Source organism: Pyrus communis, chromosome 12 (assembly GCF_963583255.1).
Source record: "Pyrus communis chromosome 12, drPyrComm1.1, whole genome shotgun sequence".
In the NCBI taxonomy this organism is placed as follows: Eukaryota; Viridiplantae; Streptophyta; class Magnoliopsida; order Rosales; family Rosaceae; genus Pyrus; species Pyrus communis.
In genome coordinates this window covers 23,779,653-23,801,116 of record NC_084814.1, presented here as the reverse complement: position 1 = coordinate 23,801,116, position 21,464 = coordinate 23,779,653, and the positions used below count along the sequence as shown (strand labels likewise).

The window sequence follows — 21,464 nt, the reverse complement described above, 5'->3', positions numbered from 1 at the left end:
TACGCTACGGAGAAAGCAGTGAGAAGTGAGGTGGTGTACTTCGAATTCGAGGAAGAGAGTCGAGTGGTCCTTCGAAGTAGACAAGAAATGTTGTATGAAACTTTCAGATATTTGTTTCTTCCATTCAAACCAACGGTTGAGATTAAATCTCAACCAATCATGTGGCTAATATTAATAGGGTTTTATATATTGCATTTAATATTAAAAATTATAGAAAAATATTTATTAAAAAATATGTTTGAACGTGCTTTTAAAATGATTGAAAGCGTTTTTAGTAAAAATATTTTTAGAAACAATCTGTAGTCAAAATGCTAGTAAATCCTGAAAAAACATTTAAAATGCTTATTTGAAGAAGCATATAACTGATGTTTCTTGTAGAAAGCACTTAAAGTGTTTTTGAAACCTAAAAATATTTTCTTTAAAAACGTTTTAAGTCATTTTAAAAGCACATGCAAACGAGCTCTATATATATTTAATTCGGTTTTGGGTTGGATATAGATACAGATTGAGACGGTTTTGGTCTTATGAGTTTAGTGTTTAATTGCATAAAAATGATAAATAAAAGAAATACTCCCATTCTTTTATACTATTAGATTTTGTAAAATGAAAAGGTTATTGTATTTCTGGGCTAGGGTTGCTTTCTCTATTGGTTGAATTGGCCACTAGGTGGAATCAGAGCTTCGGCTCTCAAGAGTTTAAGCGGGCCCAAAAAAGGGCCAGAAATTCTCACAAAATTACCCTAAAAAGACCACTCCTGTACATTGTAATAAATTTAGTAACCAATATTAACGATTTTTTAATTCAAAGACTAATCCTCTAATTCATTTTTTGAAAAATTACAATATACATATTTTTTTAAACGAAAAAAATATGCAAAATGGAAAAGCCAACGGCACTAGAATATCATCTAAAAGCCGTTGGCCCGACGTTTGGTGGCGGTCGTTGTTAAATCTCTTCTTTTTCCCTGGAAAAAAATGCAATTTATATGTGTGCGTACACGAACTACATGAAAGCACAATGAAAATCTGGTCAGAACTACATGATGGGCAAAGGAAGTTGTGCATATGGTTCCAGTTCTCAAGCGGCTCCTTGTAAAGGTGATCCCTTCTTCTCCACTGACATGCTAGCAACTTCTCGGGTGTTCCCGTTGCTCAATCCTTCGTTGAAATGTTCTCTGAGAAATTCCACGGCCATAAACATAAGTGCTGAAGCCGGAATATCCCACGTAATCCCGGGGATGCTACCTCTGAACATCCCTGCTGCACCTTCGGCCCTCCATACTCTGCGAATTGCATCCAACCAGCCTTTGTACCTAACGTTCAATACACTATATGAATGAAACCAAACCATAGACAAATTTTGAACATGAATATTGTGCGGAACATATCACATGTAACAGGTCGGGTTTGGAAGGTAATTTCAAAATAATAGTACCAATAAAAGTAGGGAACTTTGACGAAAAGCTTCTGGTACTATTCACTTTAACGAAAAACCATATTTTTACACTAAAATGCCAATCTTTATTTTGTCCTTATCGTTAAAACTCAAAGTTTTCCAAGTTTTTTTCATTAGTTTTCCTATAAAAGTAACCACAAACAGAACCGATACCTCAAGGTTGATCCTTGTACTTGCAGTCTTGTTTTGATCACATCCAAGGGAGTGGTAAGGTATGCACTAATGCCTAAAAAGTTCAATGCAAGATAAATTACTCTACGGAAAATACTAATTATTGAACTCGATTACTGAACAATGGAAAATAAGCAAGGTACATACCACCAGCCAACCCTCCTAGTACAAGCCCCTCAACGGAACTATTAACATGGAAATTTGGATCCCGTATGTATTTTTGCTTCCCATAATCTGTCAAATCTTTCAAGCCTTCGTAAAACATAACCTGCATAGCACACACGAAATCAAATTTACGATACACTATTATTCTACTGGTAGAACCAGGACTTCTTAAGGAAAAGAGCGACAGTAGAAACAATGGCAACTAAATCATTTAGAGGCCCAAAGCATCAGCAAAATAAAAAATAAACCAGTGTCGGGAAACGCATGTTAAGAGTTGCGACCCTACTCGACTAAAATTTGTTATTATGAGTTGCAAACCCATTTTCCCAATATTAAGCAGCAACAGCCAAAAGTTAAGGGTGAGATATGCAAGCGATCTCTGTCCAACCTACCATTAGACCAGCAAAAGGCACATCCCTTGCGAGTGTGGACCAGTATCTGCTTTAAATGAAAGAAAAAGTAAATCCACAATTAGGCAAGAACATTATGGCCATAATTCGAGTGTGAAGTGTGGACCGGTATCAGTGTTGTGTTTCGGGTGCATCGATGGATGGGGGTAAGCAGGCAATAGCTAACATTACGATTGGGCTCATGGTGAAACTGGATTGCACTTAGTACGACCTCAAACTAAGCTAGTCTGTTATTTGTTTTATTATAAGAAACACATGTTTATTAATGAAAAATTGGTACAAGGATGATGGACAGGATGGACGAGAAAAGAGGGAAGGAGGAGCACACCGTGAAAGATTAGAGGGGTTGGTTTAGAGATATACCCTGCATATAATCCTCTTAGCCCCTGCTCCTCCCATATTGAGCAGCCAGCATGGAACATTCCAGTATGGTAACCATACATTTGGATACCAGGCTTCATAGTGATATTATCTTTCATGACAACAGAACTCCAAGATGCCATCGTGCCTTGAACCTGCATGCGTTGCTTCATTACTTCACATGGAACATATACAACAGAACCAAGTGCATCTCCTGAAATAAATAAAGAAGGAATGCAGGCATTTTGAGTCCCCTAAGGCACATGACGGCTTAAGAGTCCACAGTAATTCAAGTTTCTAATACTACAACTGAAAGCCTAAACGGGCCTCTATACGTAACAACATAACAACAACAACAATTAGCTGCTGAAAGCCAACTGGATGTCATTGAGTATAATGCACCAGCACAAACATACACGTCCAAATAAGAAAAGAGCACTCAGATACCAAGTTATAGTACATTCCAGTACTCACTAGACAAAATTCTAATGTATGAGAACACAAACACCGCATGGTCAGAGGAAACCAAAAGATTTGTAAATTCAGGATAAAAAGGTCGCCAACTTAAGCAAATGAACAACCAAGAACCATTTAGCAGATCATAAATCCGAATGGCACTCATAAGCCTTTGAATCAGATTCCAGTCACTTAAAAATCAACATTCCATAAAACTCAAGATCATCTTTGCAACTAACTATACTCAAATTCCTCAACTAATAAACACAAATGTCATAATGTTACACATAATCCGAAGTTCTGAAGACAATTGATGAATACTGTTAACGTTTAATTCAGCATATCAACAGAAATTGCATTGCAAGAAACTCAAATGAAATCAGCATGAATCAGATTAAAGTTTTAGAGCTGCAGAACAACTTACCAACAGCTCCAGCTATGAAATGAACCCAATGTCCCTCAAGGCTTGGATGTGATTCTTCAATCCACTTTTTGGTCGACTGTATGACACCAAAATATGTTGCTCCAGTTGCAAGAGAACCAGTGACACCCGGAGCTATACCCCTATAAAAGCCTACAGAACTTATTAGGTACGAACTTAAGAGTCAATGATTCTTAAGAAGAAGTAACCATGTAGTCAGAGAGTGCACCAGAACTAAACCACGACAAAGAGAAAAACGAATCCCTAGGTTCGGAGTCCAAAACTTCTGATTGAATGCCTGGTTGTTTATGTTTTATGACAAAATTTATATCTAATCAATTTATGTTGGGTTTTACGGCTCAAATTTAGGATGATGCAAAGATTAGGTTTGTGTTACCTATTTGGTTTTGGTGTCCTATTTGGGTTTGGATTTTGACTTCTTAGTTGGTTTCCTTGGTGGAGAGATTTTGTTAATTGCCTATTTGATTAGGATTTGGATTTACTTCCTATTAGGATTCTTGTTGTAACCTAAGTCCTATGCACTTATTGTAATCTAAGTCCTATGCACTATCAATAAGACGTTAGGGTTAGTGTATTTTGTGTGGCTCAATCGTGTGGCAATTTGGTGAGAGTCAATTTGTGAGTTAGAGAGCAATTTGGGAGAATCTTCTCCATTTGTTTGAGTTCTCTACTTGTTTAGTTTAGGGTTTGTCATTTGTGGGATTTGGGTTGTGAGAGTTTAAATACTCTTTTGTAATCTCCGTTTGTTTAGTGAAATTTCTTATCGTGCTTCGCTCGTGGACGTAGGCTTTAAGCTAAACCACGTAAATCTCTTGTGTTAGTTTGAGATTGTTCGTTTTAGCTTTCACCTACGATGTTGATATTGGTACTTTGTTAGAATTCACTTCCGTTTGCACATAAAATTACACCAATTTATACGTGTGGGAAAAGGCCGTGTAAACATGTTACATGCAAACAAATAGGAGTAAGACGTCAAGTGTGAAAAGTTGAAAAATAAATAAATAAATAAAAAACTGCTTCAGAAAGCAACAAGATGTACCTCTTAATCCATCGGCTACCCAGACCGCTCGTACCATCTGCTGTATTCTCTTCGGTTTCTGCAAACACGAAATAAATTAATAACTATTGCATTTTCCAGCTAAGCTATGAAACATTTCAGAACGAAAATAAAATTCCCCGGACCAAAACTCGAAAGTTTATTTTCTTGCATAAAATTGGTATAAATTTAAATGCCATTCAAATGATTCCACGCCAAGTAATTGAGCTTTACACAATACAATAGGGCATGAATTGTTCTTTACTCTGTGATCATACCTGAATTGAAAAAGTAATTGAGCTTTACCGATTCTCTGAATGCGTGGTTTTACGGTGTCGACCGGATGCATCATTCCTTCTCCAAATGCTCCAGCAATAGCTCCCCACAGAACTCATAACTACATTCAAAGATTAATAAGATAATTAAATCAAATCCTGATTTATTTTCTCCCCCAATAATAATCTTCATAAATAAATATGCATTTCCCTTGATTTCTGTCGCTGGTTGAATTATTTTCTTTCAATATTTAAATTAAGAAGACAAAAAACTACGATCTTAGCTGCATCAGAAGCCATGAAATCTATTTAATCCAAATAACCGAAGCAGAGAAGGAAGGCTTACCGAAGAATTGTATGTGAGTCGTATCCGCTAGGGCATGCCGTTCGCTCGAAATCGAGCTCTGTGTCGCCATGGAAATAGTTCTGAGCTCTCTCCAATTTGACTGGTAGGGTTTAGGGGTATTTGGCGGGTTTGACTCCCCCCACCAATGTTTTCATGGTATTCCGGACAAATAAACCGAAGCCACGTATAAATGTTTTATAACATGTCATATTATCATATCAATAATCACTTAATACTATGGTCCACTAGTATTATTTTTTACTTGTAAAATTATCGTCAAAGGTGAATTCGAATCATATTATTACTAACCTGGTATAAGGTTAAGCTCACATCTCTTCTTAGTATATATAATATCGTGTGTTTAAAAAAAAATATTATCATATCAATATCGTCGGTTTACAAATTGTGGATTAAATTCTCTCATCTCAATTTTGTTCATTAAATTATTGTATTTTTTTTTTCAATCTCGTCCATTCAAGTACTGTCTATCTTTTTTACTCTCTTTTTTTTTTAATGTAAAAGTTGATGTTACGCATAGCTACAATTGACAAAGCAATTCATAACCATGTTCCTCTCTTTGTTTTGTTCTAGGATAATCAAATTAAATGTATCTATCTACATATATAATACATATTTTTTAATTCTTACAAACCTATTTTTTGTTGCTACTTAAATATTTATTAGACACTTTCCTTAAAATTGTTTCTTCTGTGATATTTAGTACTATATATATAATACAGGTCTACAGTTTACGACTCTATTGATATTCCTCTTCACTTATAATAAAGAATTATGTTCGATTTTTGTTAAAAACGAATTTGAATTACATTATCTTAATTAACAATACAAATGTAACAAAATTCAAACTCAAATGTGAAAGGACGAGAACATCGTCTTAATTAACAATACGAATGTAACAAAATTAAAAATATATCACACACCCTTGAAAATTTGAAATCGGACCCTGAGTATTTAGCCGGGCCTATTGGGCCAAATCCTGAGTTTTTGGATTTGACAGGAAGGGCCTATTGGGCCAAACCCTGAGTTTTTTTCCTTTCTTAATTGGGTCAGCGTGATAGCGTCTACACTCAGCAATATACAAAATCCGACGTCGTTTGAAGCGTCAACCTCGCACGCACATTACCTCCTGCTGTCAACGAAGCGAGAGAGAGTGAAAAGTGAAAACGCACGCCTGAGACCTCGCAGCTGTATTTGTTATAAGCCAAAGCATTCGGATCCCAACTTCCAGTGTCTAGGGTTTCCAATCTCCGATAATCACCAATCCCCAAATCCATGGCAATGGCTGCTCTCAGACGAGAAGGGAGGCGTTTCGCCCCTTTGATCTCTCCCCATCCGATGGCCGCCGTCCGATCCTCCATCATCCCAGCCGAGTACGCTCTCTATCCAAATCCGCCGTTTTTTATTTACTTTTATTTCTTATCATTTTTCTAGCATTATAGTTTTACATTGCCGTCTGTTTGGATGCCGAGAAAAATTGAGTAATAGATAAAATTTAATTTAATTTAGGATGGATTTTGGGGGGTGTGTGTGTATGAAGAAATGAAAGCTCTGCTTAAGTTAGGGAGTGATTTAATTTGTTTGTGCAAAGTGAGAACCTTTAAGATTACTGAATTTTTTTCGGCGAATAACAAGTGGATAATTGAATTTGTTAAAAGGATACTACTGCAGATGTTAGTATTGTATGGAAGGCTGAAAGTAATAATTCACACGAATCCGCCAATCCGTCATTAGAATTTAGTGAGCGAAATATATTGATGTTGTTTGGGTTTAATTTGTTTGGATAGCGCTGAGCGATATCGTTTAGATTAACAAGAGAAATGTAGGAGGGGATATGTTTGGTGCATCTCTGAAAGTCAACTATAGTTCTGGATCATCATGCTCGCTTGATTTCATTTCCATGTTTGGATGTCTCGCTATCGTTTTTTGTTGCTTCCACATTTCGACAACTAAATTACTTGGTTTGGTGCTCAGGGAGCAAGTACCTTTGGGAGTGCGCTCAATTTCAACTCAAATTGGTAAGAACAATCATCATGAATTAGTTATTATTTTTTTCCTATTTTATTTCTGTTTTCCCTGTTTTGCAAACGGTGATGTGGTTCATTGGTAATACTTTGTGTATTCAGTTAGAAACCGGATGAAGAGTGTGAAGAATATCCAGAAGATCACAAAGGCAATGAAGATGGTTGCAGCCTCAAAGCTCCGAGCAATTCAAGTTAAAGCTGAAAATTCTCGTGGCCTGTGGCAGCCTTTCACAGCACTTCTTGGCGACACTCCCAGTATGTTTAACAGCATAATTTTCATAGGCCAAGTTATATAAATTATTTGTTTCTTTACATTTTGCTTATTCCTGTTAAAGACATGGCATCCTTGACAGCATTACTCAATCTAGTTGCATAGGTTAGTTGCAACCAGTATTTATGAAAATTTTCTTTATTTTAGAATACTTAATGGACTGTTCCGCTTGCCAAGTCCTAGCGCAACTGAGGAACTGAGATTACTCTGCTCCTTTTATTGATAATATGGGTACTTTACGGATATGTATTTTAACTCTTTGTCCCCCAACCTGCCCCATTTTCTTTGCTTTGTACTTTCGCACATTGATATTCTCGTATTTGTCCCCCAGTTCGCCCCAGTTTCATTGCTTTCCACCTGTGCACATTGATATTCTTGTAAGTTCGCTCATTGTGTATTTTATTTTTCCATGATAGGCGTCAGCGTTAAGAAGGATGTTATTATTACCATCTCTTCAGACAAAGGTTTATGTGGTGGAATTAACTCTACCTCAGTCAAGATAAGCAAGGCCTTGCACAAGTTGAACGCTGGTATTTCTTGGAAGCTGATTGTTAGTCTGATGTCTGCTAAGTTTATATTTTATGCACATTGATATTTTTTTTTCCATGAAACTATTGTAGGTCCTGAAAAAGAGACAAAATATGTCATTTTGGGGGAAAAAGCAAAGGCTCAGTTGATTCGTGACTCTAAGAAGGACATTGAGCTATGCATAACTGAGTTGCAGAAGAACCCTTTGAACTACACCCAGGTTAGTATGTTTTGAGTAAAGAGAGCCCATGTGCTTACCTATGTGGTGTTTGCTTAAAGAACTACACACACGCTTGACCAACCTACGTGGGACATTAGCAACATATTGGTTTTATTTTGTCTTTCATATTTTCAATATTTAATTGCGTTTTATACATGACATTTAGAGCCATAGGGGATCCTGTAAAAATCGTTTATCATGTCGTGGCAACCTTTGGTGTTAAGTTTTTTTGACATTATTTTAATCTTTGTTAAGTTTTATTGACATTATTTTAAGCTTAATGTCTCAATGACTTATATTTTGTTCAAATTAATTGTTATGCAATGCATTGTCAAATTTTCATTAAAATTTCAATTTGACCTTACGATCATGATTAGTGATCAAATGTTGACTTTTTTGCTGTCAATATTGTAAAAGCAGAGCACCTCCAAGATCTTTTTAAATGTTGTTTAAATTAGCTAGTAAACAGTATCAAAAAGTTAATTTAGTGACCCAATTGATCTTAACATCTACAACAACACGTTTCTATTCTAACAAACTCCTAATGTTTTATTAATTATTCAAGTTTTGAAAAAGAAAATTATTTATTAATAACCACTATAGAGCTTTTAGGAGGGGGAGTATTGAGTTTTAATGTTCGTTTCATAATTAGGCTTTTGTTAGTTTCTTCCTTCTCCTCCCTAAACTTAAAGAGCCACTATTGATTTTGTTAAGTTAAAGAGCCCTTTAAAGAGTCTCTTGGAGATGAATTTCCTTCGTTTGGCTCTCTAAACTAGCTTTCCAAGAGGTTTAAAGAGCCTCTTGGAGATGAGAGCACACGTTTCTTTATACTTGTCGACGCCTATTAAATTCTCTTTGATGAGTTCTCTTGCCAGGTTTATATGAACAAATTTATTAATGCGGCAGTTATACATTATATTAATTGTCAAATGTATGAGTTCTGACCATCAATTGCGTGTACCTTTTGTCCTTTCAGGTATCTGTCATAGCTGATGACATTTTGAAAAATGTTGAGTTTGATGCTTTGAGAATCATATTCAACAAGTTTCAGTCAGTCGTCTCATTTCTGCCAACTGTGTCTACAGTATTATCTCCTGAGGTAATAAGAATGCTTCAGTTCAATTACTGAACCTCTTTATCACTCATATTCATGTTCTGTTGTTTGGGCATTTGATACGATGTTCATATAGATTGTGGAGAGAGAGTCTGAAGCTGGTGGAAAGCTTGGCGACCTAGATTCCTATGAGATTGAAGGTGGTGAGACAAAGTCAGAGATACTTCAGAATTTGGCAGAGTTCCAATTTTCATGTGTAAGTCATTTCGTTGAGGTTAGAGACTTCGTATTTTTGTATTTGTTGATCAAACCACTGGCCTGGTTGGACGCTTAACGTCAAATTGCATTCGTTGCGGTATTGTCCTAAGATTGACACTTTTGGTTTTGGAGTAGCATCTATAAGTGAATATATTTTATTACCTTTTATTCACATAGAAGAATTTCATACTTTTGGGCAGGTCTTGTTCAATGCGGTATTGGAGAATGCTTGCAGTGAGCAAGGAGCAAGGATGTCTGCCATGGACAGCTCAAGCAGAAATGCTGGAGAGATGCTTGATCGCCTCACACTCACTTATAACAGGTCCCCCTTATTCTCCACCCCCAATTTCTTCGAAGTCCTAGCTAATCCTTTACTGCAGACATTTTTTTTATTTGATGACTTTAATATCGTGGTCCACTATAAACGACTGATCTTTGTTGGTTATGTGGTTATTTGTTACAGAACTCGTCAAGCATCCATTACAACCGAATTGATTGAGATTATATCAGGTGCATCAGCACTGGAGGGTTAAGCTTATCTGATGGTGACGAAATAAAAATGTGTTTTTGAAGTTTAAGATGTTACCTTCGAGAGGTATTTTGCTACTTTTCTAATAATTACTCCGGGTTCAAATTCTGGGATATATCAATGATGGTTTAAATTGATGGTTCTGGGCTTCCTTTCTTCTTTTTAAGTTCCGCACTGCATGTCAAAAATTCATCTTAAACGAGTGAGGATTGTATACATTGTAACAGTTCATTTTCTTCGAAGTATGTTTCATGCTTTCTCTTCTCGGATACTGTTTTCTTGCATCTCTTTTGCAATAATGTGTTTCTGCAATAGCTTTGCTCGAGTTGTCATGCTCGATTTCATAAACTTGTATTCATGTTTCCATTCTCTATCTGATGAAGAAACTGCATTTACACGAGAGAGAATCTGGCTTGTAATCAAGTTTACATTTCAGGGATGGCGAAGGTTCTCTTCTCGATCTAAGCCATGCGTGTTATGTTTCCCAAACGAGATTTTGTTCACGATTTTATACTTTGCAAGGCAATTATAATCTTAGGGACCATCCAATTGGTGGATTTGGTACAACGGTTGACATTTCGCCAAAACGTCTATATTCTTTTTGGGTGAAAGTTGCAAAAAAATTGTACTTCTAATAATTCTCCTTCTAACGTACAAATTTTGTGGAGGTTTTGGTGGAAAATATAGTGCACATTTTCTCCAACTCTTTGGCTACGGATGATGGGCCGCAGTTGAAAACCCGTCCAAGAGACCAAATTTTCAATCGATGTTTAGTAGTTTTTGGTTTGGAATTCAATTTTCATCTTTTTTTATGCTGAGAATGTGCGTCGTTCTCACCAATCCATTCTTCTTTGTGTCTACTTGCTAATTTTGAGAAGTCGTTGAACAAGTGCGGTCAAGCGAAAGGCGTGCGTACCCGAAATATCATAAAAGATATTATTTGTATTTGACATTCGAATACATTTTTTCAACCGTTCATTTAGTGTATGAAACGATTAGGGAAGAAATAGAACAATATGAAACGACTAGGGAAGAAAGAGAAGTGTATGAAACGACTAGGAAAGAAAGAAGAGGAAAGCAGAGGCGCTCTTCTACTTCTTCCTCCGTCCATCCCCTCAGTCGAGATTCCCCTCTTGCGCTCGTATCAGCAAAAGATAGAAATGCTTTCCCACACAAACCATTTCCCTCTCCATTCCATTTTCAAAGAAAAGAATCCGATCAGAAGAGAAGGAGATGGATAGAAATTGAAAATAAAGGGTTTAAGACACGCGCTAACCCTCGCATCGTGGCACGTCAAAATGGAAATGGATCCTCACTGGATCATTTTTCTGGGGATCCGAGGGATCCTGTAATCGCATTCGTTCATCAGGCATCGTGCGGTCAGTTTTCATTAGATACTATTTAAATTTAATTTAAAATTTAAAATTTAAAATGATTTCTAACCGCACGATGTACGATGAATGGACATGATTACGTGATCCCCCGAATCCCCAAGAAAAGGATATGGCGAGGATCCTTTTCCCGTCAAAATATCGATGTTGGCATGTGATGACATGTCTCATGTTTAAACAAGCCATGACTTGTCTTGATATGCTAACCCTCCAATCGTGACACGCCATAACAAGCCTCGTGAATTGTCAACATAATGCATGGCGTGTCATGACATGCATTATGCCTATAATTCACGATACTTGTCATGTTGGGGCCAACAACGATGTTTTGGCGTGGCACGAGGCGAGGGTTAGCATGTCATGTCATGCATTTTTCTAACACTTTGACAGGCTAACCCTTGCATCATGGCACACCAAAACATCGCAATTAGCCCCGTCATTAGCCCCACTTCTAAATTAACCTGAAATAGTAGGCAAAATGTTGGCAAAATGCATGTAAAAAAAAGATATAGGAAAGAGTTGACCCTGGAGCCTTGAATTATTATTTTTTTTTTTTTCGGAAATTATTGCAACATAGTAGGCAATTATACATGAAGGGTTCTTACCGTTGAGCTGAAAATTTACAAAGGTTATTTCTGGTAAGAACACTTGTAAATTTTCAACTCTACTAATAAACGTGTTTTTACCGATAAGAACACATATTAATTTTCAGCTCTACTAATGAACGTGTTCTTACCGGTAAGAACATGTTCATATATGAGTAGCGTTCTGTTTTTTACTAATTTCTAACAAAATAATTTTAGGCCCCGAGGTCTACTCTTTCCAAGATCTTTTTTTTTTTTTTTTAATTATTCCGAAATAGTAGGCAAAGTGTTAGAAAAATGCATGTCATAACAAGCTTCACGAGTTGTTGCCAGAATGCAGAGCATGACATGTCTTGACAAGCTATGAAGTGTCTTGACACGCTAACCCTCTCATTGTAGCATGCTATAACAAGCCTCGCAAATTCATATGAAAATGACTTTATTCACCATGCAAGAAAGGGATTAGGAGAACAATTGGTTATATCGAGTCATGTTTGCCTAGCAGCTTCCTTCTACTCCATTAATTTGGACCAGTGCATAGCATGCCTTATATGAGTTATATTATGTGGAGAAAAGACGAGGGGTGTGCTATCCACACACCTCAGTTTACTTCTCACACATCCCTTGATAATTTATGTCCGTTGATCTTCTTTAATTCATCCGATCTGACGGCCGAAAATTAAAAAGGTGTGTGAGAAGTAAAATGAAGTGTGTGGATATCACACCCCAAAGACAAAGGGTGTGCTGATTACATAGGCTTTTTATTTATTTATTTTCAGAATTAGGCAAACGATTAGCAAAAATTTCTTGATCAATCAACTATATGAACATGATAGAATTCTACTTTGCAGCATCAAGTTTCCACTTCAACCAACCAGATAGGATTTGCTAATTTTGGTCATTAACTAATTAAAGATTATTTTGTTGTTAAGCATAAGGTTTGTCGCTCGGTTAAGAGCATTCATGAGTGCACCTAATTACTTAATTTAATTTAATGTTGTTTAATGGCTTAGGAAGTTATAAGAAAAAAAATAGAATTTAATAAAAAAAATTTGTAAAAAAATTAAAAAATAACGGCTAGTTGTTGCAATTTGAATTCTAGCTAGCTGCTTTGGGCTGGTCATTTTTTGTTCAATGTGGCCCACGAGCCCTTTAGCATGACTTTTTGGATTTTTCGGTTAGAGATGGTCTTAAGATTGTCTAATCGTTTTCCAGGCCTTTCGATTTTCGATTGAACAGACAGTATTGAAGGATCTGAAGGATCCAAATGAAAGGAACATGGAGAGGATCGTGTTCCCATATTACCATATATGCTTTCATACAAAACAAAATAAACACAATTAGCCTGACTATTTTGGACAGCAGATCAGATCAAGATCATGCTCATATAACTCATGCCAGATTAGGATGTGAAAAAAAGAATTTAATTGTAGTTTGTTCATTCAAATTTTCCAAATATCTATTTTCGTTTTTTACAGAAAAACTCAAGTAATCGTTATTAGCACTTTAAAATTCTCATTTTACATTTCTCACAAATGTATTTTTCTTTATAATTATAGAAAGTTTGGAGTGCAAAATAAGATTTTTGGAGTACTAATACCAATTTCCAAAACTTAGTGTAACTTTTCGTTCATATAACAAAGTGATTTTTCACGAAACACTTTGTCTTCTAATAAAAATCCCGATGCGTGTCTAATGAAAGTACCTCTAGCAAAAACACCCACGAGCAAAAGTATTTTCTATAGAGCAGACTCAAATGAGCCCTTTTCTGATACGAATTAAAATCACAAGTTGAGTTGGATTGGGTTGACCCATAAAAAACTTGGTCTAGCTTGGCTGACCCATCTTGTGGACCTAAGTTGGGTTGGGTCTTGACCCACCATCATTGGGCTAAACTAGCAAACACCCCATTCCCAAAAACATAGACAGAAACAACGCCACCACCACCAACAAAAAAAAACCAACAACATGACAGAGATTCCCACCAACCATTGAAAAGGTGGGAAGGAGGGAGCTCCAGAAAAATCAACAGCAAAAGAGGGATCTCAGAAACAAAGCAAGAACGGTAATTTCCAATTACCGTTTCTGTGTTCTACTCCATTTATGTTTTCAAGTTTTGGTTTTTAAGGGATATTTCTTTATGATTATTGTTTGATGATTTGTTGGGAGCAGATTTCCATGGAGGGATTGGTGGCTGCATCGTCGCGAGTCGCCCCAGTTCGTATTCATTTGAAGCAGAAGCACCTTTCTTTTGTTTCTGCATCTTCAGTGCAATTTACAAGACGCTTGTATCGAAACAGAGGTCAAGTTGGAATGAGACAACATCCCAAATTACGGAACTCGATTGCTGCTTCAGCTCAACCATTAGAAGCCACATTGAGCCCTTCTGGCAACAGGCTACCATCCAAAGGTAATGTGATTGATTGAATCTGGGAACTTTTATTTGCATCCGAGGTGTAATTGGTTTGAGGGAAAAAGAAATGCGTATCTAATATGGTAAGTTTGATTTGTGGGAGTGGAAAACTTGTCTTAGAAACGTTACGCTTAGTTGGTAGAAAGCGTGACCGTATTTCTTGTGGGATCATCGAATCGATACACTGAAAATAAGTATGAAGTTGATGCTCAGACACTGGAGAATTGAGTATGAGGCTATGAGCTTATCGATTGACCGTTGAGATTAAGAAAAATAAAGAGCCATATGGCCTTGGGTGATGGTTGTTGTTTTAATGTCTATAGAGGTTCTTGATGTATGGAGAAATGCTGATGCGGTGTGCTTCGATGTGGATAGCACAGTTTGCCTGGATGAGGGCATTGATGAACTTGCAGAGCATTGTGGAGCTGGAAAGGCTGTTGCAGAATGGACTGCTAGGTTAGAGTTGTTATTGGAATTCCTTTCATTTGTTCCATACTCTAGGATTTTTGGCTGACCGCAGTTCTCATCCTTGGCAGGGCAATGGGTGGTTCAGTACCTTTTGAGGAGGCTTTGGCTGCTAGACTATCTTTGTTCAAACCTTCCCTATCTCAAGTTCAAGATTTTCTCGAAAAGAACCCTGCAAAGTATGATGACTCTAAATTGTCTTGACTGCATGCCGGCTTCATTTTAATTGTCTTTAGTTTATGTTGCCTTCTTGTTTGCTTAATTTCAGCATGCCTTTTAGTCTTGTTAAACTTATTTTTCTTTTTATAGACTCTGAAAACACAAGTTAGGACTAGTTTAGGATGAAAATATTTCAATTATTAGCAAAAGATGGATGCGAGATATTCACATGATATCATATAAAGTATAGGGCTGTAATCCTGGATTATTTTCTTTTGTATCTGCTGCGAGCTTCTGCTTTACAGCAAACAAACACATTATTTGGTTAAGTAGATTCGATTATGTGCTATTAAAGTTTGTCCTCATAGTATGTGCCTGCATTCGGGCTATCCATTGCTTTTATTGTTTTCCCCAGTCTATTTATTTATATTATAACATTGTCAGCTTGGGACAACGTCGACTGCCATGTCTGTCATATCTGTCGTATCTAAACATGAAAAGTTTTTACTTGAAATCTTCTGTTGCTCTGTTTGAAGATTTCTTGTCCACAGAACGAATTCAGGTTTCCGAAAATGGACATAAAAAAGGGGGAATTGGAGGGAGTGACTGAGGGTGGGAGGGGGAGGGAGAGAGTTATAAGTTGTAACTGTCCTCGACCTGGAATTCTGAAGTTGAGTAAAAATTTTGGTGTACTTCTTTCAAGCCAAGCCATTGAGTATAATGGCCAAATTTTTCCAATAAAGATGGCTCCTAAACTGTCATACCGACAACAAAGATTGCTTTAATGACTTTCTAATAGTTACTTCTAAGGATATCAGTAAAAGCGTAGAAATAAAGTAGTTTAGGGTCTGCTTATTATTTGTACTTTTGGCAATTTGATGACCAAAAATCTTCTGAATCTAGTCATGGTGTTAATTCTATGTAGGCTTTCTCCTGGCATAGTTGAGTTAGTCAAGAAGCTGAAGGCTAAAGGCACCGACGTTTACCTGGTCTCTGGAGGCTTCCGTCAAATGATCAAAGTATGCTGCTGAATAACTTAACAAGTGTCTTTGTTATATTGCTACTTTGCTTTATCTCTTTTATCATGGCAGTGTATAGCCTAGTGAATTAACGTGTGATGGAGAATAAACTGACAACGTTTAATACTAAGTAATTTCTTCTGAAGCCTGTAGCGGCGATTCTTGATATACCAACGGGAAACGTGTTTGCTAATCAACTACTGTTTGGAACGTCTGGAGAGTTTCTGGGGTTTGACAAAAAGGAGCCCACTTCAAGGAGTGGTGGAAAAGCCACCGCTGTCCAACAAATAAGGAAGGTTGGTTTTACAGGTTTGCTCAATGTTTTCGTTGTCAAGTATGTTGCCAAAGCTGATTAAAACTGGTTATCCAGGCTCACAATTACAAGGAATTAGTCATGATTGGGGATGGTGCGACTGATCTCGAGGTAATTATTCACTCAAACGTCCAAACTTTAATCCTGAAGCAAATTGTGTTTTTGTTTTCTGCCTCTCGTAAACTATTAAATGTAACAGCTAAAACATAATCATGCTCAACGAGCCTTGAAATATAAGAATTCTTTACCAGTCTGATATTCTCGGGCATAAGAAAGGAAGGATCGGGATGTACGATCTGTCACTTAAAGCAAACTCTTTCAGGCTGGTTAAGCTTACACATGAAACTCTCATCTAATATCACTTGTCCCTGTATCCAGGCACGCCAGCCCGGAGGTGCTGACTTATTCATTTGCTATGCTGGTGTTCAACTACGCGAGGCTGTTGCGGCTAAGGCTGATTGGCTTGTTTTCAATTTTCAAGACTTGATACGTTCCTTGGATTAATTCAGCCCGAGATTATACTTTATTTTGTAGTATTGTTTCTTCGTTACGCTGCCTGCGCTGCTGCATTGGTATAGTAACTGTAACATTTTTCTAATTTGTACCGCGTGATATGCTTTCCGGCGTGTAAAACTCGTCGGAAGATGAATAAGGAAGTGTGTATTTGGGTTTTTGGTAGGAAGCCGTTTGAGAGTGAAAGGATTGTAGTGTGAATTGGAAAATACTACACAAAAGATGCTAAGGTTAAAGTTTATATAAGTTATTGGAGTATTTATACATTGAATTCCTGTAGAATAAATACATCTTATATATAGGGAGAACGAATTACGAAACCCATCTAAGCAAGATGATTTCTGAAATTAAAAATTGACTATAATCCTTGAATATGAGAGCCATAAGTCAATATCGTCATTCCTTATAATTCAGTCAAAACTTTTGTTTTGATACTTACTACTACATGCGATTCTTACATGGAGGAGTCAATATCGTCTTATCGATCCTCTCCTTCTTCAATTTTGTTTTTTGAAATTTCTTATTCTTGCTCAAGCATTCCTCGGACTCAAGTTCGAATCTTCTCATTTTCGTAGTTCAAATGAATTTAGTATGATTATCTTATCGTTTGTCAAAGAAAAAAGATCATGAAATATTTCACTCTAGAAATTTGGACTAGGTCACTAATAAACCAATCATAATAATTTTGTATTGATTCACCTCAAAGTAATCGAAGATATTTGAATTTCAAATCTCTCACCTACGAGTATAAATTAATACATCCCGTGATATGAAAACCATGCTGACGTCCTAGGCCCACAAAATAAGATATTTAAATTTTTAACTACGTATGTTTATTTCATTAATACATAACACAGATTAAATATACTTGTGTTATATAAGTTGTCGATTATTTAGTGGTTTGAGCCTTTGAATTTGTTGTCCGTTTCATCCAACCCTAATCTCAGCGGGACTTCGTATATAATCCGTGTCCTTGTATACAAAGACATAAGTACCCTTGTTATAACTCAAGACGTGAAGCTGTCAAAATTCCACGATTTGGGCAAACAACTGAAAAAATATGGCGGCGTCGGAGAGGCGGTGCCACTACGAGGTTTTAGGTCTCCCCCGCGACTGCTCCGCCGACGAGATCCGGTCGGCTTACAGGAAGCTCGCTCTCCAGCGCCACCCGGACAAGCTAGTCCAGTCCGGCTTGTCCCAGTCCGAAGCCACGGCCCAGTTCCAGGAGCTGGCACATGCGTACGAGGTCCTCTCCGACCCCAAAGAGCGAGCTTGGTACGACTCTCACCGCTCCCAAATCCTCTTCTCCGACCGTGGATCGGCCGCCTCGGGCTCTGGCTCCGGCATCCCTAATCTTTTCCCCTTCTTCTCCACCACCGTCTTCTCCGGCTACTCCGACTCCGGCCGCGGATTTTATAAGGTATATTCCGATGTCTTCGACAAAATCTACGCCAATGAGCTCAATTTTGCTAGGAAATTAGGGTTAGGGTTGGACACCGTGCGTGAAGCCCCAGCGATGGGGAATTTAGAGAGTCCGTACGTGCAGGTCACCGCGTTTTACAACTACTGGGCAGGATTTTGTACGGTGATGGATTTTTGTTGGGAGGACATGTATGATGTGTTGGCCGGTCCGAACCGGAAGTCGAGAAGGCTGATGGAGGAGGAAAACAAGAAGGTGAGGAAGAAGGCGAAGAGAGAGTTCAACGAAACGGTGCGGGGATTGGCAGATTTTGTGAAGAAGAGGGACAAGAGGGTGATGGATATGATGCTGAAGAAGGAGGAGGAGAGGGTGAGGAAAAGCGAGGAGGAGAGAGAGAGGAAGAAGAAGTTGGAGAAGGAGAAATTGGAGAGGGCTATGGCGTATGAGGAGCCGGAGTGGGCGAAAGTGGAGGAGGAGGAGGAAGGAGGCAATGAGGTTGAGGAATTGGAGGAGGACGAGGAGGAGGAGAGGAGGAGGAAGGAATTGTATTGTGTGGTGTGTGGGAAGAAGTTTAAGAGTGAGAAGCAGTGGAAGAATCACGAGCAGTCGAAGAAGCATCGTGATAAAATTGCAGAGTTTCGAGAGTCAGTTGGGGATGAAGAGCTTGAAGTTGATGATGAAGACGTTTTGGAGGGAGAGGGTGAAGAAAGGGGTGAGCTTGACGATGTTGATGAATTAGTTCAGGAGATTAGAGTGGGGTTGAAGATTGGGGAGGAGGAAGATGGGGTAGGAGGGAGTGATCTGGAGGATGAGTTGCGCGAATTTGGTGTTGAAAATGGGAGCGAAAAGGTTGAAGAGGCAGTTGGGTTGGATGGTGAGGAAGATGAAGATGAAATGGGTGTTCTCAAAGCAATGGTGACCGGGAGAAAGAGTAAGAAAAAGGTATCTTTTAGGGTTGAACCTGAGGATATCTTGGTTAATGATATTCGTGTGGAGAATGATGACGATGACGCTGAGTTTATGGAATATAATAACCGGAAGAGCGCAAGAAGGAAAGGAGGAGCCAGGAAAGAGAGGAGTAAGAAGAATGGTGGTGAAGCTAATAATGTTGATAAAAGTGAAAACAACGGTGGTCAGAATAAGGAGAGTAATGAACAAGATAATTCTACTATGAAGGAATCCACATATCATTCTGTTGTGGAAAATGAGAGTATTGATAAAGGGGATGAACTGTTGGCACAAAAGAAGAAGAGCTCAAGCAAAGCGGTCAATAAGAAAGAGAAGGTGAAGAAAGAGGCAAACGACAAATCAAAGAACTCATCTAAAGGGAAGAAAGCTAAGGTAAAGTTCTTGCTTTCTGAATTCGCTTTTCTGCTTCACCAAATACCATAATGTGTATAATCTACTCGCTTGTTGAGTTCGTAACCTTGAAACTCAGATTGAATGCTTATATCCTTACTGCATGTATTGTATGTTCAAAATGCATTATCGGAAGTTTTTTGTTAGGTATCATATCCGGGTGCTTGATTTAACAACCGTTAGGTCTCATTGGATATTTAACTTTTCCACGTAATGTGTGGTACTTTTTATTAATGAGACCTAGCAGTTGTTAAATCAAGCAGGGAGCATCGAAGAATACTGGCAATGTTATTCTTTGTTGCTCATTCTTGCTTTGTTCCGTTCACTAATTGATGTTATATCCCAAAGCAGGGAGCATCGAAGAATACTGGCAACGTATGTGATACATGTGGAGAGGAGTTCGAATCAAGGTAATAATGTTTCTTCTGATGCATTCTTGCTTCCACCTTTGGTTGATTGGCCTTGACATCTGACTGGCAGTTATGTACTGCAGCTTTACATGATATTAGATATTGATTAGTTGTATTTGGATGGTTTTATGATGACAGAAACAAGTTACATATGCATTTGGGTGACACTGGACATGCGAAGCTGAAATATCGATGAGGGAACAGTTGCTGAATATTAACCAGATGTGATTAAATTGTCAAGCATAGAAAGAGTCTTGCGACATTGGTCGGCAGCGATTCATTCATTTTGATAAGTTACAGAAATAATCAAAAATCTCTGCAGGAAGCATTCCATTCTTTGGGTAATCAGATACAAGTACAACCACCCTCTTCTGTCATAAAGGGTATGTATCCGAAGCTGTCACCTTGTTTGGTTCATAGCTTTTATGAATTCAACTGTACGTGCTCTCAAAAGGAATTAATTGCTTAACATTTTATTTCTTGTCAAACTGCAACTTGTATGTTCAGACAATGGCATTTTTTGTTTTCAAATATAAGCGGTTTATCTTGCAAACATGTTATGGTTGGGAGGTTCGAAAATTTTATTGGACTCTTTTTGGAATGTTGTTTAAGCATTTCAGTTGATGATTTCATATGGCACAAAGTGTGCACTCTGCATTGGGTATAACATAAGGTAGAATTAAACGTAGATGTAGAACGTTTAGAAACTAAACTGTGTCAAAAAATTTATTGTTCAAGGAGAAGTATTTTGTGCAAGATAATTTGGTGGCAGCCTCCACTTTGTGATGAAGAACTACAACAATAGTAATCTGTTTGCTATCGTAGAAGAGAGAGCGAGCGTTAATCTTCATCTCGTTATAAAGCATGTAGCTCATGCAAACGAATGTCTGTTTCTCATGCAAACGAATGTCTGACTCGATAGCAAACCGCTTTTCGAATTTCCATCTAATATCGTGAACTTTAGGTACAGCGGCTGGCTGGATGCAGTGCGGAAAGGTGCACAGAGAATGTTCAGCCCGTATGCTTATGGAAGTGAAATTTCTTGGAGAAAACGGATGACGTCTACAAGGGGTGGCTTGTCGAAAACTTTTTCCAAGTTCATCAAGTGTGTTGTGAGCTTGATATCATGTAATTTGGTGGTGTTCTAGATATTTTGATTTACTACGGATACGTATACAGAGTGGAGAACGATTTAGTGATGAGATTGTCGAAGCCGTTGTACTAATTTTAGCCAGGGAGGAATGCTCAAGCTCTACGATTTTTAGCGGCGGTCTTTTGGTCGCCGTTAAAACCATCTTTAGCGGCAAACATACAAGCGACGGTTGAAAAATCGTCGCTAAAAGTATTTTTAGCAACAGGTTAAGATATTTAGCGACAAATTTTCACGTCACTAAAATCTT

The 21,464-nt window shown here is 37.8% G+C and overlaps 4 protein-coding genes across 6 annotated transcripts; 3 read left to right on the top strand and 1 right to left on the bottom strand.

Annotated features, from left to right (window-relative positions):
* Positions 1-937: 937 nt before the first annotated feature.
* Positions 938-4,891, bottom strand: LOC137709721 (probable S-adenosylmethionine carrier 2, chloroplastic). Its single transcript, XM_068448701.1, has 8 exons — positions 4,774-4,891; positions 4,499-4,556; positions 3,442-3,591; positions 2,565-2,775; positions 2,184-2,229; positions 1,774-1,894; positions 1,609-1,681; positions 938-1,312 (listed from the first exon to the last, which is right to left on the bottom strand). Exons 2-8 carry the CDS (start codon positions 4,533-4,535, stop codon positions 1,078-1,080), a joined length of 873 nt encoding a protein of 290 aa, XP_068304802.1. The 5' UTR covers positions 4,536-4,556; positions 4,774-4,891; the 3' UTR covers positions 938-1,077.
* Positions 4,892-6,283: 1,392 nt separating this feature from the next.
* Positions 6,284-10,283, top strand: LOC137710460 (ATP synthase subunit gamma, mitochondrial). The gene is made up of 9 exons (XM_068449482.1): positions 6,284-6,507; positions 7,109-7,152; positions 7,261-7,413; positions 7,846-7,959; positions 8,050-8,177; positions 9,154-9,276; positions 9,368-9,487; positions 9,690-9,811; positions 9,953-10,283. The coding sequence occupies exons 1-9, from the start codon at positions 6,410-6,412 to the stop codon at positions 10,020-10,022; spliced, it is 972 nt and encodes a 323-aa protein (XP_068305583.1). The 5' UTR covers positions 6,284-6,409; the 3' UTR covers positions 10,023-10,283.
* A 3,661-nt stretch (positions 10,284-13,944) lies between these two features.
* On the top strand, positions 13,945-17,139 carry LOC137710886 (phosphoserine phosphatase, chloroplastic-like). Its single transcript, XM_068450041.1, has 8 exons — positions 13,945-14,058; positions 14,166-14,403; positions 14,730-14,862; positions 14,943-15,050; positions 15,956-16,049; positions 16,196-16,345; positions 16,420-16,473; positions 16,741-17,139. Exons 2-8 carry the CDS (start codon positions 14,172-14,174, stop codon positions 16,864-16,866), a joined length of 897 nt encoding a protein of 298 aa, XP_068306142.1. The 5' UTR covers positions 13,945-14,058; positions 14,166-14,171; the 3' UTR covers positions 16,867-17,139.
* Positions 17,140-17,882: 743 nt separating this feature from the next.
* On the top strand, positions 17,883-21,186 carry LOC137710659 (DNAJ protein JJJ1 homolog). Of its 3 annotated transcripts, none has more exons than XR_011064991.1 (4): positions 17,883-19,636; positions 20,006-20,064; positions 20,203-20,447; positions 21,035-21,186. XR_011064991.1 is itself a non-coding variant. In XM_068449744.1 (3 exons), the coding sequence occupies exons 1-3, from the start codon at positions 17,936-17,938 to the stop codon at positions 20,258-20,260; spliced, it is 1,818 nt and encodes a 605-aa protein (XP_068305845.1). In that variant the 5' UTR covers positions 17,883-17,935; the 3' UTR covers positions 20,261-20,619. The 3 variants fall into 3 exon arrangements, 1 of the variants encoding a protein (XP_068305845.1); XR_011064990.1 differs by having other exon boundaries at positions 21,029-21,186; XM_068449744.1 differs by lacking the exon at positions 21,035-21,186 and having other exon boundaries at positions 20,203-20,619.
* Positions 21,187-21,464: the final 278 nt, after the last annotated feature.

Coding starts and splice junctions, on each gene's coding strand:
- LOC137710460 (XM_068449482.1), top strand. CDS start 6,410: ATGGCAATGGCTGCTCTCAGACGAGAAGGGAGGCGTTTCGCCCCTTTG. Junction 7,960..8,049: donor CTTGCACAAGTTGAACGCTG/GTATTTCTTGGA, acceptor AAACTATTGTAG/GTCCTGAAAAAGAGACAAAA. Junction 8,178..9,153: donor ACCCTTTGAACTACACCCAG/GTTAGTATGTTT, acceptor TTGTCCTTTCAG/GTATCTGTCATAGCTGATGA.
- LOC137710659 (XM_068449744.1), top strand. CDS start 17,936: ATGGCGGCGTCGGAGAGGCGGTGCCACTACGAGGTTTTAGGTCTCCCC. Junction 19,637..20,005: donor CTAAAGGGAAGAAAGCTAAG/GTAAAGTTCTTG, acceptor ATCCCAAAGCAG/GGAGCATCGAAGAATACTGG. Junction 20,065..20,202: donor GGAGAGGAGTTCGAATCAAG/GTAATAATGTTT, acceptor TTATGATGACAG/AAACAAGTTACATATGCATT.
- LOC137710886 (XM_068450041.1), top strand. CDS start 14,172: ATGGAGGGATTGGTGGCTGCATCGTCGCGAGTCGCCCCAGTTCGTATT. Junction 14,404..14,729: donor CAACAGGCTACCATCCAAAG/GTAATGTGATTG, acceptor TAATGTCTATAG/AGGTTCTTGATGTATGGAGA. Junction 16,050..16,195: donor GCTTCCGTCAAATGATCAAA/GTATGCTGCTGA, acceptor TTTCTTCTGAAG/CCTGTAGCGGCGATTCTTGA.
- LOC137709721 (XM_068448701.1), bottom strand. CDS start 4,535: ATGGTACGAGCGGTCTGGGTAGCCGATGGATTAAGAG. Junction 2,776..3,441: donor TTTCATAGCTGGAGCTGTTG/GTAAGTTGTTCT, acceptor TATTTATTTCAG/GAGATGCACTTGGTTCTGTT. Junction 1,895..2,183: donor TGCCTTTTGCTGGTCTAATG/GTAGGTTGGACA, acceptor TGTGCTATGCAG/GTTATGTTTTACGAAGGCTT.